The sequence below is a fragment of the Leopardus geoffroyi genome, chromosome A2 (assembly GCF_018350155.1).
Source record: "Leopardus geoffroyi isolate Oge1 chromosome A2, O.geoffroyi_Oge1_pat1.0, whole genome shotgun sequence".
Classification (NCBI taxonomy): domain Eukaryota; kingdom Metazoa; phylum Chordata; class Mammalia; order Carnivora; family Felidae; genus Leopardus; species Leopardus geoffroyi.
Window position 1 is genome coordinate 123,375,804 of NC_059331.1, and position 19,961 is coordinate 123,395,764.

Below are 19,961 nucleotides of genomic sequence, written 5' to 3' on the forward strand. Positions count from 1 at the left end.
CTCCTGGAAAAGAAACTAACGCTCCCCCAGGTCATTAGTTTCAGAAGGTAACTTAAGGAAGCCAGATAACTGCAAACAAATTATTCTGAAGTACCTCTTTAGACTGTGTGTTGTCATGAATTGGATTTTCAAACGTAATGAGTGTAATTGATTACAAGAGAGTGCTTCTTTTGAGATGGGGTAGTAGCTGCCACTGCTGTTTGCAATGCCTGCCAACAGGGAGAATTTAAATGTTTAAAGCATCTGAATACACTGTGAGAGGCTACACTTAAAGTACGGAAGAGGAGTTGGCTCCGTAGCTCAGGGTGCAACATCTGTCCTGAAATGATAAGGGCCCAATTATGCCTTAACAGCACCATAAACATAAATATAAATATAAGCCCTCTGCCCCACATGAAATGAGCAGCCACTTGGCCAGGATTCTGTGGAGAAGCCACAGTGGCTGGCATCTGATTAACTCCAGCAGTGAGGTCTCTTCTCTCCCACACCGGAAGCACCCCCTGAAGTATGAGGGGCCAACAGGGCCGGAACATGTTGCGCCCAGACACTCCCGCACTTCTTCCAACGTGTTGTGCGGGCACTGGTGGATGAAAGTGTCAGTGCTGTGTTTGAGGATAGAACTCTCTTTCCTTGTTATGAGGATCTGGGGACAGGGGCCAGTGAGTGCTGGTGACAAGTGCAAATCCTTGAGTGAACTTCCATTCTTTCTTTGAAAGAAACTCTGTGGTAATGCCTCCTGCCCTCAAGAGACTGTGAGCTTTGAGGATGAGGATGTCTGTTATTCACCTCTGCACTGTTGGCACAGAACACAGAACCTGGCACATAGTAGGGATTCATTCAGTAGATGTTAACAAGCACTGACTATTATTGAAGGCTCACCTCCACAAATCCTACTGGGATCAGCCCCCTCACCGAGCTCCTCGCTGAGCTCCCAAGAGCCAACTATGTTTTCGTGCCTCCCTGGAATCAGGCACCACAGCATCACGCCCTTATCTCAGGTATGTGTTCCTCCCTAGACTACAAGATGGCATGTAGTATGTGTGGACCATGTAGTATGTGTTCAATAAACACAAATACATGTATGAGCAAATGGGTTTCAGCTTTCAAGAAGCGCACAGATTTCAGTCTTTTTTATTTATAGTACCAAGAGTCATGATGTTTCTGATATGAATTTTGACATTGGCCTCAATGAATTTTACCTACAAGTTACCTTCATCTCAGAAGATCAGTCTGAGTTATGACTGAAAGGAAGTTGAGAACATGAAAGGAAGATAAATATGTATGCAAAGATATTAAAGCTCTCTCTGTCCTAACGTAATGGCAGGGGTGGCTATAGGCCAGGCTTTACTTAGAGGAAGGAAGAAATTAAGGCCTCACAAGTGTGTCACATGACACGAAATGAGAATGAAAGTAGTCTAGCAAAAACCAAGAAATAACAACACCCATCCTCTGTAGAATCTTTATACCAAAAAGAGGAATTTAGTCATACAGCACAAAGGTCATGCTGAAATGGGGACTCGGTGGGCTGCCTCATTCTGTCATGTACTGAGCATTACGTACAATGAACAGCAAAAGATGGAAGAGCCTAACATTCCGCCATTTGGATAAACAGCCTGAGATTGTGCTTCATTTGCAATACCTAGAAATCAGGGTTGGCAATGCCTTGTTTTTTTAAGTGGATTTGGACAGATCTCCAGGAAGGTTCCCCAGTAGCATGTTACCTTTGGGCACCTTGGCCCTCCATCTCTCCCGATTGATGTGCACCACCTCAGTCCACGTGGCTTTAAAACTCTTATAGTCAACAGGGATGACAGAACTGTTGACGGGCGCACTTCCTTCTGAGCCAGTGCTCTTGACACCCGATCGCTTCGCATCTGCCGAACTGATGCTGTTCAAACTGGAGATCAAAAAGTCATACCCAAGAGGACGGTTAGTGTTTGAAAAACATATCCCAGTGAGCAAGCCCAAGAAAGGAGTGAGCAACGCTCCTCAAGTTATTGGGGTGCAATTCCTCTTTCCATATGTGAGAGATGGGAAATTCTGTATTCTCAGCAGGAGAAAAAGATCAAGATTTCAGCCTCATGAGTATCCATATCCCCTGTATTTCTTCTCTGTTGATTGGTATCTTCTTATTCAATATGACTAGAATTCCCTCATATGAATCTTCTGGCTTCAACTCTCTGAAGTTAACTAATTTGAAATCAGGCTCCTACTTAGTTCCACAGTGCACCCACCTGCTTCTACACTGACCACTTTTCCAAGTTACCCAGTCACTTGTTCCTCTTTCTCTCTAGGTCCACATCCCCCTGTACTTGAGTGCCTCTGACCCCAGGACCCCCAAGGCCAGAGTAAGATGATTTCCTTGTATTCTCGGGGGAAGCTGAAAAGGCACAGACACCTTAGAGATTGTGGGAAATGAGACATGCAAAAGACATTTTTTTAAATGAATATTACTTCAAGCTTGAAACATGGGCATTTTTGCAAACATATAAAGTGTAGCCTCCTGGGAAACTTTAAGGTATTATACACTTCCAGGTGGCTTGCGCAGTGACTGACACAAATGCGCACCCGCTGACAACCTTGGCTGACTAGACCAGCAAGATACGTTTCAGCCCAGTCCCGTGGGGCAGGGGACCAGGGAGAAGGCTTCCGTCCTCCTTGTTAGCAGCCGTCACTGGGTTCATTCACCTTGAGTGTTCGGGATCCCACTGTCCTAATATTCCTCTTACCTTCTCTCCTTCTTGCTCTTTTCTTATTTTCCCCATTAATTCCATTTCCCCCCTTTCTCATTTATGACAAAGCCCCAGGTTTTACATGGACAGGCGGGGGAGGGGCAGGAATACTAGCCATGGTGCAAGCATTTCCTCTGTGCTTGATCCTGTTATAAGGGCTTTATGTAGACTGAATAAGTCACTTCGTCTTTCCTCCAACCTAGGAGTATTACAACCTACATGGGAAATCAAGAAAACTCGCCTGAGATGACACAGCTACAACGTAATGGGATTGCAATGTTTAACCTGGAATCTGACTCCAGAACCTGCCACTAATCTATGCTCAATATAATGAAACCGTGTCAGAGGGTGACTTAAAACTTGCAGGTTTTTTTTCCTTCCTCCGCTTCATTCCCTTCCTGAACCTAGAAATGAAAGTGAGTTTCATTTCTTGGGATGAGTCTGATCAGCGGGACTGTCTTTTTGGAGTATGGGAAGCAAGGACTGTCTGGGCTTAGGCAATCAGAGTGCCAGGGTGGATGTTGCCACGAGCAAAAGCACCGAAAGGGAGAATGTGGTAGGAAACCTGTACTGGGAATGCTCCGGTCACGGTGTGGACCTTGGTCATTCCCTTCCCGGCCAGCCTGGAGAGTACAGACAGTATAGCTTCAACTCCTCTGAGAAAAAGAAAGAGGCAGACATCTCTCTTACAAGAGAGGGAGGGCAAACATCATTATGAAAAACCCCCATCTCTCCCAAAGGAGTGACTCTGTCCTTGTGGAGAGGCCGACCTGACCCTCACCCTTCAAGCTTCTGCACTGACCTTGAACGCCTCTGTCCTGTCCCGCCAGTTTGGGAGGTTTCATCAATTAAAGGACTCACGATCTTTTCGGTCATGTCCGTGAGCACAGTAAAGGTGGGTTCCACGATGAAATCAATAAAACCTGAAGAGAGACAGCAACGCTTCAGAGGAACTACACATAAACTGGTCCCTTCCATATTTCCCTACGGAAACTGATGAACCTTCTCTTTTTTTTAAACTTCATCTGCAGAGGAGCTCCAGATCAGATCAGGAGAGAGAAGGTTGGTCTTATTCATTTAACATACTCCTGGAGTTGAATATCACGAGTGAGTTCCATCTCTCCTATGTAACTTCCCATGACTTTTTAGTAGATGCTGCAATAAAGTGCTTAAGAAACTCATATCCAACCTCCACTGTGTCATAGATCTGTGGTTGGTGCTGCATAAAAGATAAAGATGTAGAACACAACCTGCCTACCCTCAAGGAGTTTACAGGAGAGATGACCTGAGCACAAAAATGACCCTGAGGGGATATGGAAAGGGCCCAAGGGGAAGCCCAAATAAGGCCTCTGGGAAGGTAAGGAAGGAAGGATATTTTCCCTCTCACAAGAGGTCTGTGAATAGCTTTAGGGGAGTTGTGTGTTTGAGCTGAGACCTAAGGCTCTTCACTTTAGGTGGAAGGAGTGGAATAAGCAAAGTGACAAGGATAGGAAAAAGGTAGGATGTGTCTGAGGAATGACTGAAGCTTAAAGACTCTTTTGGAGTTGGAAAGGGGAATCTTGGGAAGGCAGGTAGTCACCTGTTTAGGGCAGGAGGCTCCTGAGGGTGGAGCTAAGGAGCTGAGACTGAGATGGGTACTCTACGCTCCTTGACGTGTTTGGGCACCATCACAGTTAAGACTTTTTTAAATGTTCTTTGGGAAAGTTAATTTGGCAAGAGGGATGGGAAGGGAGAGAGCAGGAGGGGCTGAGGCTGAGAAAATCATTTTAGAAGCTGTCGAGATAGCCCAAAGGAAGGTGAGGGAGGGGAGACCCAGTGTCATTCATCGTAAGGCAGATGTGTGATGGAGGCACAGGTCCACGTGCTGCAGTAGTGGTGCTGTCTCCAAGGAGATCTCCCACAGCAGAGCAGAGAACACAGGGATGATGGCGGGGGGACAAAACGTGGCTGGGGAAAAAAATGATGGGCTCAGACTTAGATGTGCTGACTATTAGGTGTAGGGGACACATCCAGATGGCAGAGGGCAAACAGAATTGGGAGAAACAGGGCTGGAAACTGGGAGAGGGGTCAGATCTGGAACTGTACCTTAGAGATACGGCCATGTTGGAGAGACAGTTGATGTTAGGCTGGAGTCACTGTGTCAATGGCTCAAATATACCCGAGTGTTCTGTGACACGTTAGGAGAAACTATATGACCTGAAACTATTGGTCGTCATTCCTTAACGCAGCCATGTGAAAGTTAGAAGGAAATGAAATACCAATCCAAGGAAATACAGTGTTTGGTACAAATGCTTATTTGGTTTTCCTAATGACTGAAGTGCAGGTGATCTTGGCATTTAATGTCCAGCAATGAAGGATGCTGAAAACTGTATAATGTAATTGACCAAACAAGGATTGCCCCAAATGCCCAGAGTATCCTGATAAGGAAACACTGATGGCCAAATCTGTGTTATAGTTAATTGAGGTATACTTTTACAATTTTAGCTTAAGCTGAAACTTAAGTGTTTCATGATACTATTTCACCTTTTGGCTTTCTTGCAAGTTAAACTCAGTATGTCCAAACCAGAACTAACTCATCAGCTTTCCCTCCAACCCTCATAAATGGGACCATGGTCCAACCACTTAATCTGGATCGCTGCCTTTACTTTAGGTTTGCATCCAGCTGAATCCTTAATATGTTATATGCCACCTTTCTCCTGGAGAGTCTATGTGCTTCCTCAGTTCTCACACTCATCATCTCCTCCCTGTAAGCCTGCAGAAGGCACCCAGCTGATTTCCTCGCCTCTAGTCTTACTCAAAACCCTCCAAGCTACCGATAGAGAAACCTTGCTATAACAGTGGTTGACAAGCTTTTTCTGTAAAGGGCCAAATAGTAAATATTTTAGGTTCCACGGGCCAAATCTAGGACAGCTACGTAACTCTCACACTGTAGTGCAAAGGTAGCCATAGACAACACTCAAATATCGCACTTAGCTGTCTTATAATGGAATTATTTACAGGACCAAGTGGTAGGCCATATATGGCCCACAGGCAACAGTTTGCTGATTCTCATTCTAAAGCATCCATTTATATGTTTTTAAATCTTACTTAAAACTCTTTGGATATGCCCTGATTTTCTCTCCATACATGGCCCTCACTTCATCATACACTCTGAGTACTCCAACCATATGGAATTATTTGTAATTCCCTGACCGTACTAGGCTGTTTTAAATTTCCCTGCTTTGTATATGCTAATCCCTTGTTTGGAATGCCCTTCCATGTGCCTGTTACACGCCTCTCACCTACAGCACCATTTGCCTACACTGCCTACTTCTTTCTTAATCCCCAACTCAAACATTACCCTTCAACAAATCTTCCTGGGTTTAACGGTCCACAGACACTATTCTGTGCTTGAATGTACCACATAGAAAACTCAATCTGAGCACTGTAACACTCAAACAGACACTGTTTTCCTAAAGTCTTGCCTACCACCCAATACTGGCTCAATGTCTTTGGGAGCAGATAGCATTTATAATTTGTATTTGTTTTTTATACCATCTAGTACAGTGCCCAGAAGTGCCCCATGCCTAATAAAAACTCAATACAATAGTATGAAAACAATTATGAAAAATAGTATTCAAAACACAAGTAGAAAAAAATCAGTAAATCCTTGTTGAATTTATTTTTTGAATAATTTCTGACTCTTCCAAGGTGGGGATCACTGATGATATTTGATTAATGTGTGATACTGGTACCCTCATATCTAAGGATTTTTGTAATTCACATATATTATGGTTATTAGCAGTACAAAATTATCTTTATTTTAAAAAAAGGTGCTAAGAAGTTTTTAAAAAGAAGGAAACATTTAAAATGAGCTATTCCTGGAATTAAGGTCATCCAGGAAATAGGACTGTCCTGGAAACAGGGCCAAAGGAGGAAGCATCACTGGGGAGAAATGACAGGGAGACTTCCAGTGTTGCATGCAGAATGGAGAGGGTGAAATACAATGGGCTTCCTGTCACTGATTCTTACCATGTTGGAAAGTTGAGGCCCTTTCTGCTCTTAGTGGGGAATGATAGACACAGCAGAGCACCACTGTCTAATCTTCCTATGAACCAGCCACATTCCAGGGACAAGGATGGGGAGAGGGGCTCTAACAACCCAATCAGCCAAAGCCATAAGCATGGCACAGCAGAATGGAGCCAGGTTCCCAGTCAAAGTATCACTGGGAGCATCTGCGCTTACTTCTAGGCAACCCCAGTCCGTTTTTTCTTTCCATCCAAAGGGCTGTCAACACGTACCCACTTGCGACTGAGCAACCATCGTTGACTTTCTGTCGCACAGAGGAGAAAAAGGCAGCCCCAGCTCTGCTTCTCTGTCACCCTGGAAAAATAGGAGGTCACAGTAAATTAAGATCAGTAGGTGGAGTTGCCCAGATTTTATTTAGCAACTTCAACTGCCACAAAGGCCACTGGTCTTTATTATAATTATTACAATTACATTATGTAATAAGTCCTTCTGGGGCCTGATCCTGTGCATAAAAGACACCAAGAGGCTGAAACCCTCTGGGGTCCAATCATTCCATCCAACTGCAAAGGCACATGCTGTTGTACAGAAAGCCTCATCGGGCAGCAATTGGTGCCCGAAGAAAGAAAAGCCAACGAGTTCTGTGGCCTAGAGCTAAAACTGCAGCCAGAATTCCTGTGTGTTCTCAAGTTTTCGTCGATCTGTGTGGCCTTTCTTGAGCCAGTGAACCTCTTCCTCCCACCCCTGCCAAGACACAAATTCAAACCAGACTGATCAGATTTATTCTGCTAGTGTTGCTACCTAAAACCACACACCTGAGGTAAGTGCTCTGGGGTCTTAAGCACAGGGCTCAGTCCATAATGAACAGTGGACCAAAAAATGAAACAGAGTAAATACTTGCTTGTGTTTACCAAGTTAGACAATAATAATTTTCTGACCAATATATTCTCAATCTCACTGAAAAACCACCACTATGATAAGCGAGTACTATGGAAAGTCTAAATTATGAGGGAGATGATTTTTTAAAACCTGAACCAGGGGCGCCTGGGTGGCTCAGTCGGTTAAGCGTCCAATTTTGGCTCAGGTCATGATCTCACAGCTCGTGGGTTCTGGCCCTGCATCAGGCTCTGTGCTGATAGTTCAGAGTCTGGAGCCTGCTTCGAATTCCCTGTCTCTATCTCTCTCTGCCCCTCCCCTGCTCACTCTCTCTCTCTCTCTCTCTCTCAAAAGAAAATAAACAATAATAAAAAAAATTAAAACCCGTGTGACTTTAGTCACACACCTAGAGGAAAGGAAAAATATGACAGCTTTCTTATAGTAGTGAAGGTGTGCTGATTCATTTTACAAGGCTAGAATTTGCTCAGGTTAATGGCTACTGATTTGGGCTTGAATCTGGCCTTTCTCCCTCTAGCTGTGTGGTCACAGGAAGTTGACTTTCCTTCTCTACATTTCAGTCTTATGTTCTATAAAGTATGGATAATAATACTTATCTCATCAGGTTATGATGAGGATTAAATAATGAGAAAATACATGTAAATAAATAAAAAACTATTATCGTTTTCTAATAGATATCTCTAATATTTAAGTCAAGATTTGAGGAACATTTAGTGAATTTATTATCTCAAATACACTCTGATTATAATAAATACTACCAATAAATTAATAGTAAGTGAAAAGTAACAACGTCATTCAAAAACTAGGCCAAGTTCAAAAACTAAATACGTTTTCTTTCTAAGGCATGCCATCGAAGAGAAAGGATGCTGGTTCACACACACAAAAGGAAAGGAAGGAAAAGGAATGGGTGTCTGAGGAAGCTGAATGGTGGGGTCACAATAGGTGCTGGGGACATCCAAGGGTCTCAGGAACAGTCCTGAAGTGGCTCAGTTCCTTCTGCACCCTTTCCTGGATAGACACCCCATGGGACACAATGGCTCCTCTGTTTCTGAGTATTCCTTGGCATGATAAAAATAATTTACCCCTGAGCTATTTCTTCTTGGGCAGTATAAAAAGAAGGAAGAGGATTTATGACATAAACTGTTGTGGTGTAGATGGTTCTGTGGGATATCTCAGCTTAAACAAGTAAAACCCACTCTTATTCCCTATGAAGCAGGGATACAAGTTGGTTTTTTGGTACATTTTAATGGGGGTGGTTTAGAAGAAGAGGTGGGAAACACTAACCACTTGACTATTAAGATGTAAGCATTAGTTTGGATTTTATTACTGAAAAAGTACAAGTTATAAAACAACTTCTTATCCCATGGACTTGTCTGTACCCACATCTATACATCACATACATCTTTTGGATTTAATTGAGCTGAGCAGGCTCAACTATTAAAACCCTATTTTAAAATAGTGGTCATTGAATTCCCTTTGGATGACAGGTACATTTATGAATTGAAAAAAAAGTAATTTCCAGAAAGTAACGTGGAAAGGTGTACTTCTGGTGAATTCAACTTGATTGAAACAATATTATATGGTTCTATAACTACTGGCCCATGTGGAATTATTCAACACTTTCCTTTTTACTGAAGACATCAATATTTTTTAAGAAGGGCAAAAGCCTCAGTACAAAGGATAGTTTTGTAACTAATGGAAAAGAAAAACAGACCATTGCATAAAGGAAGAATGCATACGAAGCAGCACAAACAAGAGTTTTTCTCGATGGAAACACAGTAAGGGGCATAGAGGTCGGGAGTGTAAAAAGCAGGCCACACAAATACCCCTGATCAAAGAGTTAATGAAGGTTTAAAAGAAAAGTGATAGACATGGAAGAGAAACAAAAGAGAGACAACATATGAATAACTGCTTTCCCTAAAAAAGAGAAATAAATAAATGGAAAAGGAAAGCATTCAAAGATTTAATCAATGTAACCTGAATCTATAGAGGAAAAGAACAGACCAGGTCCCGAGAAAAGCTATTACAGAACAATCATTATTGAAATATATCCCAGTTCTGTCAGTGGGCTTCAAAGGTAAAGAAATGATCCTTTAGGGCACACAAGCAAAAAGATACATCACCTAGACATGAAAATAATTACAGCAGGGCCTCCAACCCCTCCATAGCAATATGCACAGGTAGAACATATTTGAGTGAAATCTAAAAAAGTCTTCAGGGAAAGAAAGCTTGATTCCACCCCTGGCCCACCACCCACCAAAAAAAAAAAAAAAAAAAAAAAAAAAAAGCAAGCAAACTATGGCCCAAATATAATAGCAGTAGAAAAACTGGCAAGTACACAAAAGTGTGTTGCATTCGTTCTTCTAAAAGAAACCACTTGAAGAACAACTTTGGCCAACCGATGGAACATCAACCAGAGCTAAAGTACCAGCAGTGAGTAGAACCAAGACAAAAACAAACTAGAAAATTATGCTTTTGCCAGATATGTTTTCCACCTTTCCAAGTTGTATTGTTTAAGGTTTATCTTTTGCAAACAGCATGTCGTACATGCCAGAGAATGCTCATTTAAAAACTCAGGACAATTTAGAAATATGATAGCCAACAAATAGCAATAAGGAGTTAATTATGTTATGAAAAAAAATGGGGAATGGTATTGGAAGGTAATGAATAAACACTGGCTTTCTTATCTGTTGTAGATGGGGGTAAGAATATATCATTTAAACTTGATACATAAAAAACATAACTAAATTTAAATAATAAAAGACAGACTACAATAATTAAACCAGTTAATAAAGCCAGCTAAAAACAGGTGCTGGGGAAGAGGTGAGAGGAAAAGAAGTTTACTAATTTTTTAAACTTTTTTTTTCAACGTTTATTTATTTTTGGGACAGAGAGAGACAGAGCATGAATGGGGGAGGGGCAGAGAGAGAGGGAGACACAGAATCGGAAACAGGCTCCAGGCTCCAAGCCATCAGCCCAGAGCCTGATGCGGGGCTCAAACTCACGGACCGCGAGATCGTGACCTGGCTGAAGTCGGATGCTTAACCGACTGCGCCACCCAGGCGCCCCAGAAGTTTACTAATTTTTATAACAAGGAAGCAATAGATACTATCGAAATAAATAGAGAATGTAAAATTTTTTATTATCAAGTTAGCCACTGGAAAAACTGAAAATATAAAACTTCCAAGTCATCAGAAGAAGTAAATACATAACAAAGCAGACAGCATAGCCAATACAGTGAACTATTTAAGAAGAAACCATAAAAACAGAAAGCATAATGTAAAATGTCATGGCACCTAAGATCAAGTATTTCTGTCATTTCAATGGATGTTAATATAGCTGATTTCAAATAATAAAAGAAAAGAATCTTAGATTGCCTCATAAAAAAACCTCAACTATGTACAGTGTTTATTTATTTTTAATGTTTATTTTTCAGAGAGACAGAGAGAGAGATGGAGTGTGAGCAGGAGAGAAGCAGAGGGAGAGAGACACAAAATTCGAAGCAGGCTCCAGGCTCTAAGCTGTCAAACCCACAAACTGCGAGATCATGACCTGAGCCGAAGTTGGACACTTAACCAACTGAGCCAACCCAGAAGCCCCTATATACAGTGTTTAAAAGGCACACCCAAACCAAAGTGTTTCTGAAAGGTGGAACATAAAAATCTATGCAAAGACAGGGGTCATATTCTTAAAATGAGTCAAATTTGAATTCTAGGTAAAAGCATTAGATGAGATACAGAGGCAGGCTTTATAATGACAAGGGGTACAGTAAATTATGATGGTCTAATAGTTATTAATATCCAAGAACCAAGTAACATAGAATCAACCTTCATACTACATAGAAAAAAAAATAGAAACACTTGTCATCCTACAAAAGATCAAAAAAATTTTAATGATATATAAAATACCTAAATGACATAATTGATAAGGTAGGTGGGTACAGTATTCTTTGAATTTTATATCCTACAAGAAGAAAATAAATATATTTTTCAAGAGCAGTGAATACTCACAACACTGATTATACAGTAGGTGACAAATGATTCACAATAAAATCCAAACAATGAAAAATTTCTGTGATTTAATTTCAATAACCCACAAATAATTACAAAACTAGAAAGCAAAAGACCCTACCACTGGAAATTATATAAACAAACACTTCTATCAGAAGCAACTCTTGGGTAAAAGAAAAATCTACACCAAAATTCCAGAATATTTAGAAAGGAGTGATTGTAAACATACTGCATATATGAATCCGTAAGATTCATAAGAAAAAGACAAACTCCTAGTCTTAGTAATGTTAAACAGGCAGAATGTAAATAAGTGAATTAAGCATCCATCTCAGGAAGTTAACAAAAGAACAAAGTAAACTCAAGCAGAAGAAATGAATTAGTACAAATGAAAACCTCAATTAAGGTATTATAAAATAAAAAAGAAACAATAAAATAATCAAATGATTAGCTAATTTCATAGAGAAGGGCACAAACACTAATACATGAAATGAAAATTAAAAATGAGGAAATAGGGGCACTTAGGTGGCTCAGTCAGTTATGGATCCCATTCTTGATTTTGGCTCAGGTCACTATCTCACAGTTTGCAAGTTCGAGTTCGAGCCCTACATAGGGCTCTGCACTGACAATGCAGAGGATGCTTGGGATTCTCTGTCTCCCTCTCTCTCTGCTCCTCCCCCACTCACACATGTGCACTCTCTCTCTCTCTCTCTCCCCCTCTCTCTCCCTCTCTCTCTCTCAGTAAAATAAACTTTAAAAATTAAAAATTAAAATGGGGAAATATGGTGGCTCAGTCAGCTAAGCATCCAACTCTTGACTTTGGCTCAGGTCATGATCTCATACTTCATAGGATTGAGCCCCACATTGATGGAGCCTCGCTATCAGTGCAGAGCCTGCTTGAGATTCTCTCTCTCCATCTCTGCCCCTCTCCCACTCACACACTTTTTCCCTCTCTCTCTCAAAAAATAAATAAATAAGCATTTAAAATAATAATAATAGTAACAGGGAAATAACCACAGACACAGAAGATATTAAAAGAATTGTAGAGAACATTTGCAAAATATAAAAATAAACAACAATATAAATGAAATGAACCTCAAGACTTTTATAGCATGTATTTACCAAAAAGGCAAACTTATACTTCTTTAAAGTCAATATTTCATCGAGAAGCACCCTGAAGCAGTAGCTTAGATTTTGTAAAATATGGTTATAATACTTAAGATATAACTTACTCTTTTAGCAAAGCATGGAAGGTCTGGTCTTTCAGTACTGAGGCTATGCCCTTATTTTGAATTATAACCCAACTTCCAAATGTAATACTTTCAAAGACTCTACAGTCCCATTGAGATTTCCCATTTGAACTGTCTGATTTAAAATCTATAGTTAAGAACTGAGGCAACATTTCTCCTACATGGGTTACTTACAATGGCTTATGGCATCTGGGTTAAAATATTAAGTCAATAAAAATAATTTACTGAATCATAATTACTAAAAAGTAGTTCCAGTCCAGTGAGCTAACATTCCATTCCCAATGGGCAAGAAATTCAATAAGGTTATTTTCACATTGCCTCTAGCACGTTTTCATTCAATTCAAACATATGTGTATGCAAACAAGGTTTCTTTTATGGGGAAAATGTGCACATGTTTAAGTAATTTCTCATATCTACTCACAATTAAAAGAAGGAATCATTTCATTACCTCAAACTTACATGAGTTACTATCACCGACCTTTGGCTACAAATTAAATACTCCTAGCCATTAGGGGTGTTATTACACAAGCAATATTAAAGAAAGCATATGATAATGGAGAGGGGGTATTTACAGAAAATCCTCTCACTAATATTAGGAAAAGAGCTTCTGGAAAAATGGTTCAAAATTAGCCCTTGATTAAGGATGAATTTGCAGAGTCATTCTTATATACATAAGGCCACACCTATACAGCTCTAGTTCCTCACATACTACTAGGTTCTCCGTGAGAACTAGTCTGAGAGACCAACCAACGCCTTTGCAAAGGGAAACAGCCAAATGCAGAACAGGGTACCTGCTGGTGTATTCACATAACAGCTGAGGGGTGCATGTGTATATGCATATCCTGATGTGAACTCCTAGACAGTATGAAGGAAGCGTAGAACATGTAATGCCAGAAGGACCCTAAGAAAACATCTGGTACAACCTTCCCCTAAATCCACTCCCCACTACCACATCCTAAAACACAAATCTCAGATAAGTCCATTAGGAACTAGAAGAGTGATTTGATTAGTCCCACGAACCAGGTGGAATAGAAAAAAACAACGAAGAGTCATCTGGACTTCGTTGAATATGCTGTTAACTCTAGTCCCACCTCATCACTGGATACTGTGTACAGTTTCAGAAGAAAATACACACACACATAGATGCCTTCTACAATTCTCCCATTCAAACCAGAATCCCAGAAGAAGAGTAATCATAGGAGTAATTTGCTTCCAAAAATTAAGTAACCAGTGAAAGACCCTATCTCTTGTCGGTTCATGGGACAAAGTTGAGACTGGCCTTCATAAATGTTCTGTGCAGTGTCAGAAGTCTCTGAGTCCATGACATGAACCACCCTTCATGAAGTAACAAGAACTGAATTAACTGTACTGATGTGAATTGGCTGTAATTCAGGCTCCACAGTCTGCATATGTCATCTTGCCTTCAACCTCAGGACCTCGTATCTCAAACCAGATGTTTTAATGGCAGCTCTTCTAGAGAAGACATCAGTTTTTGGTACTATGCACTTATTCCCCTATTTCTCTATTTCTGTGTACCTTTTTTTAAATTTAATTTTATTAAAAAAATTTTTTTTAACATTTATTCATTTATGAGAGAGAGAGAGAATGAGCACAAGCAGGGTAGGGGCAGAGAAAGAAGGATACACAGAATTGAAGCAGGCTCCAGGCTCTGAGCTGTCAGCACAGAGCCCGATGCAGGGCTTGAACTCACAAGCTGTGAGATCATGACCTGAGCTGAAGTCGGACGCTTAACTGACTGAGCCACCCAGGCGCCCCTTTTTAAATTTAATTTTAAAGTACTGCCTACTCACTAAAGACTCTGGCTACCCTTGTAGAAAACACAACCCTGTGTCTTAGGATGTAGTAAGTTTAAATATAATTGAAGCAGCAGCATCTAGTGATTTCCTGACCACAAACTGCCACACCTCACTTTGGAATTTGACAACATGGCTTATCTGCTCAAAAGAAACAACCCAACCAATTATAACAGCTAAATTATTATGAGTTAAAGATTAACATGTTAATCCTACAGGACAATGCAAAAGTAACTACCATTTGGTCAACCCATTGAAATAAAGAGTAAAAAGGAAAGTAACCAGTTGACATTTGACAAAAGACTGCCAAAAACAAGTGCTTGTTTTTTTTTTCCAAACAAATGTATAGGACAGAAACACCATAATGTTCTGAGAATCAAAATTTAGGTAAGAGTCAGACATCACATGACCAAGAAACAAAACAAAACAAAACAAAACAAAACAAAAAAACAAACAAAAAGCTATGAAACTTTACTCCCCAAAGAAAATTACTGCAGTTCCTATAGTCTTATTATAGCATTGCTGAAATAGAAAATTCAGAAATATCTACTGATCACAGCCCTGAGGAGTAGCACAACAAGGTACCTGTCTGAAGAACTCCTCCAGGAGTGACATTGTCCAGCGATGATGGAGCTCCCATGCTTTTGCTGGATGGCTAATGTCTGCTGTGTGCAACATCAGGGATAATGCTTTCGGCTTTTCAATTCTGTCAACCCAAAGGACCCAAACACGTGAGGATCAAACTTTCAGAGTTTTTAAAAATCATTGCTTTGTTTTATCTCTTCTATTCTCCCATCTCAAATCCCACTTCAGCTGAACTGGGGGAAAGCATCATTTCATCCTACAACTGAGCTGGTCATCAGCTGAGTCTCCATGTTTATTGAGCTGCACACCTCACATATAGACTCAAAAGTATCTCTGGAATGACCGCATCGTTCAAAAAGACAAGAACCCAAGAGTCACTCACTGCCTTTTGTGGCCTCTCCGCTGAGTGAATCTTTGATGATTTAGTTTCCCACGAAAAATTATTTTAAATTCTAACTGGAGCAGATTGTTACTGGTCCTATTATTTATTTCAAACCTGATGAAAATCTATCTGTGATATGTACAATTCTCATGCTCTTTCCTCCAAACATCCCCACTTTATGAGACTATCCAGTAACGTTCTCTGAAGAAGGTGCTCTTCAAAGATGCTACAACGTGGACAAGCACCTCTTCGGACACCCATAAAAACACATGCGGTCACAGGGGCACTCACGCTTCTGGCTGCTGCAGAGCAGTCTTCATTGCTTTGATTTGTTGGAAGTGACAGGACATATCCGTGGCCATCACCATCTCAATTACCAAGGTCCGAAACTCCCTTTCGGGGACATCCCGTGGAGAGAGAAGCATAGAAGTAAAAAAATGGAAAGCAAAAATTTGTTTATACTTTCTGCCACTTCTAGGCAAAACCAGTTAATTAGTTGTGACATTTCTAATCCACTTGAGCCTTTTAGGTGGGCTTTTTTTCTTTTTTTAATGGGGAATAAGTGAAGGGTAAGGATTAAGGAAATCACTTATTAGGGATATGACACATGGAATATACATATCATTCAGCATGGCTTATTTCACTGAACCTTTGCATAATGGCTAGCACAAAAATATTCGATAAACAGCTGACTGTTTAATTAAAATATAAGTACTATTTGCATCACCGTAGATTCAGAACTCTGTAAGGATTCAAATAGTTTTGCCTCTGGTGGCACCTGGGTGGCTCAGTTGGTTAAACATAGGACTTTTGATTTCGGCTCAGGTCGTGATCTCACAGTTCGTGGGTTTGAGCTCTGTGTCCAACTCTGTGCTGACAGTGCAGAGCCTGCTTGGGATTCTCTCTCTCTCTCTCTCTCTCTCTCTCTCTCTCTGTGCTCCTCCCCATTTGCTCTCTCTCTCAAAATAAATAAACTTTAAATAAAATAAATGGTTTTGCCTCTAATCTTTGAAACACCTGACCTACATTTACATGACTTGCAGGGTTGCCATATACATCACAAAGTGTGCTAAGCATTTTAAATGGGTTATATCCTTTGTCATAACATTAACCAAAGCAAGAGATAAATTTTATTATCTATTTTCTAGAAAATAAATTTTACAACAGGGTGAAGGGGTTAAGTAACTTCCTAAATGTCATATAGCTAGTAGCCATGTCCATATTCAAACTCAGGTGTGCCTAAATTCATTCAAAGACACGTAATGTCATTTAGGCACTAGAATTAGTTATCCACAATTTTTTTTTGAGCGTCAAAATAATTTTCTTAGGAAGTTTTGAAAGTTTTAAAGAAAAGTTCAAATCAAATAGAAGGTGAAAAACATATTTTAAATAAAAAACTCAGATTTTAAGAAGCTAAGATTTATTCCTAGATATCTTAATTAGTTTTGGTGCAATTGTAAATGGGATCAATTCCTTGATTTTTTGTTCTGCTGCTTCATTATTGATATACAGAAATGCAACTGATTTCTATATATTGATTTTATATCCTGTGACTTTACTGAATTTGCTGAATTGCACTGCTAGGTATTTACCCAAAGGGTACAAAAATATAGATTTGTAGGGGTACAGGTACCCCAATGTTTATAGCCTCATTATCAATAATAGCCAAACTATGGAAAGAGTCCAAATGTCCACTGATTGATGAATGGATAAAGATGTGGTGTGTGTGTGTGTGTGGGTGTATGTGTGTGTGCGTGTGGGTGTGTGTGTGTGTACTGATATCAATGTAGATAGATAGATATAGATATTACTCAGCCATCAAAAGGAATGAAGTCTTACTATTTGCAGTGACGTGGATAGAGCTAGAGTGTATTATGCTAAGTGAAATAAGTCAGAAGAAGACAAATACCACATGATTTCACTCATATGTGGAATTTAAGAAACATATAGGAAGGGGGAAAAAGAGAGAGAAACAAACCATAAGAGACTCTTTACAACAGAGAACAAACTGAGGGTTGATGGAGGGAGGTGGGTGGGGGATGGGCTAAATGGGTGATGGGTATTAAGGAGGGAACTTGTGTTGAGCACTGGGTGTTATATGCAAGTAATGAATCACTGAATTCTACTCCCGGGGTGGGGAGAGGGGGCAGGGGCAGAAGATAAAGGCAACACAAGTTTCCTAAGGTAACAAACAGCAAGTATTCCCAAAGTGCCTATAATACATTTGAATATTTGTGTTAAGCAAAAGACAGACGGGGGGGGGGGGGGGGGGCGGTGGGGAAGAGAGAGAAAGAGAAGAGAGAGAGCAAAGGGAGGGAGGTGAGTGGTGGGGGGAAGCAGAAGAAAGGGTGCCATAAACATTTCAAGTGGTATTATTTCTCCAAAAGCAGCATATTTCATCTCTCCTCACGGTTCCTTTCTTGGCCTCCAAATCTCTCTCCTGCCTCATCCTTACCTCCAGTCGTCCTTTGAGAGATTGATCAAAATATTCATTTCCTCATCCTCTTGCAGAAGGCGGTAAGCTGCACTTAAATGGTGATTTTCTAATACGGACCTATCGTTGTACAGAATAGCAGGGTCAGACCTGAACAGAAAGCCAAGAAAATAATTTAGGATGTTAAACGGTTGAGATTTTTCAGGTAACTCTCTCAAGCTAGAATGCATTGTCTTTTTTCCAAATGTAATAATTATCTTTGCCCCATGCCATTTATATCAACCAAAAAGCTAAAACCAAATACTACAAATTATCAATAGATATATGTAGGGTATTTTAATGTCAATATGTGAATGTGAAATATGTGATATCCAACCTGAGAATTCTCTGAAAACTATTCTGTAACCAGATCTCAATTATCTCTACTAGTAGCAAAGATGATTTCATAAAACATGGGTCAACTCAAACTTCCTTGTATCTTCTGGAATAACGTTAATTTTTAAAAATTTTAATCAATGAAAGAATTTGTTTATTATCATTATAATTCTCTTAACACATACCACTTGATAGGTACAGTGTGCCAAGTTCCTCTGGTAGTGCCTTGATCTTAAAATTTGCCGTGTTAAAGTCATATGTGTAAAATTGAGAGTAAAGATGATAAGAATTATATGACAGTTTTTAGTCACTTTCTTACAGACCATTGCACCAAACACAGAGCTGTGTGTTTACTATTTCAGTATCTTCAGTTTAATGAAATCTTAGATTATTACAGGTTATTTGTTGCTCATCAAGGAAGCCAAGTCTCAGTGATCTAAAGTGACTTCACAGAACCCCATAGTACCTAAGTGTCAGGGTTGGGATAAAGGCAAGGTCTTCTGAAAATTCAGCCACTGCTCCCCACAATAACTGCTGACTGTCGTTGGCCACACTTTGGGATATATCTAGCATACCTTTAAAGTGTTAGGCTTAACATACCATCAAAGGACAAAGAACCAGGTCACAGATTTAGTTTTCTGTGCAGGGATCACACGGGCTGAGATGCTTTGAACAAAGTTCTATTAAAGAAGCCAATGTTTAAATTCTATTCTAAACGAAGCATACCTGAACCCACTGGAATATCCCCACTCCTATGGAGATAACACAAAACATACAAATGTCGTGGTGAAAGGTCTGGTCTTATATCTTTTAAGTCAGGCTCTAACTGATGTATATTTTGTGACATTAAGCACATGTCCAGCTGCTATAATTAAGCCATTTCCTCTGAGTTGGGATTGGTTTTGACATTGGTCTCCAGCAAAGACCCATGTACAGTCCACCCACCTCTCTTCCTTCAGCAAGTGCTATTCACCACAGCCTCTGTCCTCAGAGCAAAGGCTCCCCTCATAGACATCCACTAAGCAGAGCTGCTCTGAGGAATTCCCTATATTTAAAGACCTTGCAAGTGAACCACAAAAGGCTGCTTCCCAGTAGCTGAGGCTCCTCTATGTGAAGAAGCAGGAGGTAGACAATGAAGCTAATGGCTTAAGTCCCTTTGTCTGCTGCTATCTATTGTAATTCCCCTTCTGAACAGAGATCAGACAGTACTGTCTTCTGTTGTGTACCCCATAATTAAGTGTTGGGTTCATTAAATACATGTCAATTGATTTAATGAACACAATCCTATCTGGAGTGTGCACCTGCTTTTTCAAGTGAAACAGCAAGTATTTAGTTGGTTTAAATTCTCATCTCTCCCTGCTACGTTCTTCCTCTTAGCCATGCCATCTTTCCCCAAATTCTAGCTTCTTTTGATTACTATGCCAAGGCCCTATTAACCCTACTGTCAGAGTTCCATATAATTGTCTTAAGAGAAGGTAAGCTC

At 40.2% G+C, this 19,961-nt stretch overlaps 1 protein-coding gene across 8 annotated transcripts in view; it reads right to left on the reverse strand.

Moving 5' to 3' along the window:
* Positions 1-19,961, reverse strand: part of PDE1C (phosphodiesterase 1C) — a 524,818-nt gene that overhangs the window by 79,332 nt on the left and 425,525 nt on the right. For all 8 annotated transcript variants that reach the window (XM_045495246.1, XM_045495245.1, XM_045495244.1 and 5 more), the window contains 6 exons: positions 18,125-18,253; positions 15,961-16,062; positions 15,288-15,408; positions 7,013-7,094; positions 3,535-3,655; positions 1,722-1,897 (listed from right to left, as the gene is read on the reverse strand). In XM_045495246.1, coding sequence (XP_045351202.1) covers positions 1,722-1,897; positions 3,535-3,655; positions 7,013-7,094; positions 15,288-15,408; positions 15,961-16,062; positions 18,125-18,253 — 731 coding nt within the window. The remainder of the gene's footprint in view (positions 1-1,721; positions 1,898-3,534; positions 3,656-7,012; positions 7,095-15,287; positions 15,409-15,960; positions 16,063-18,124; positions 18,254-19,961) is intronic.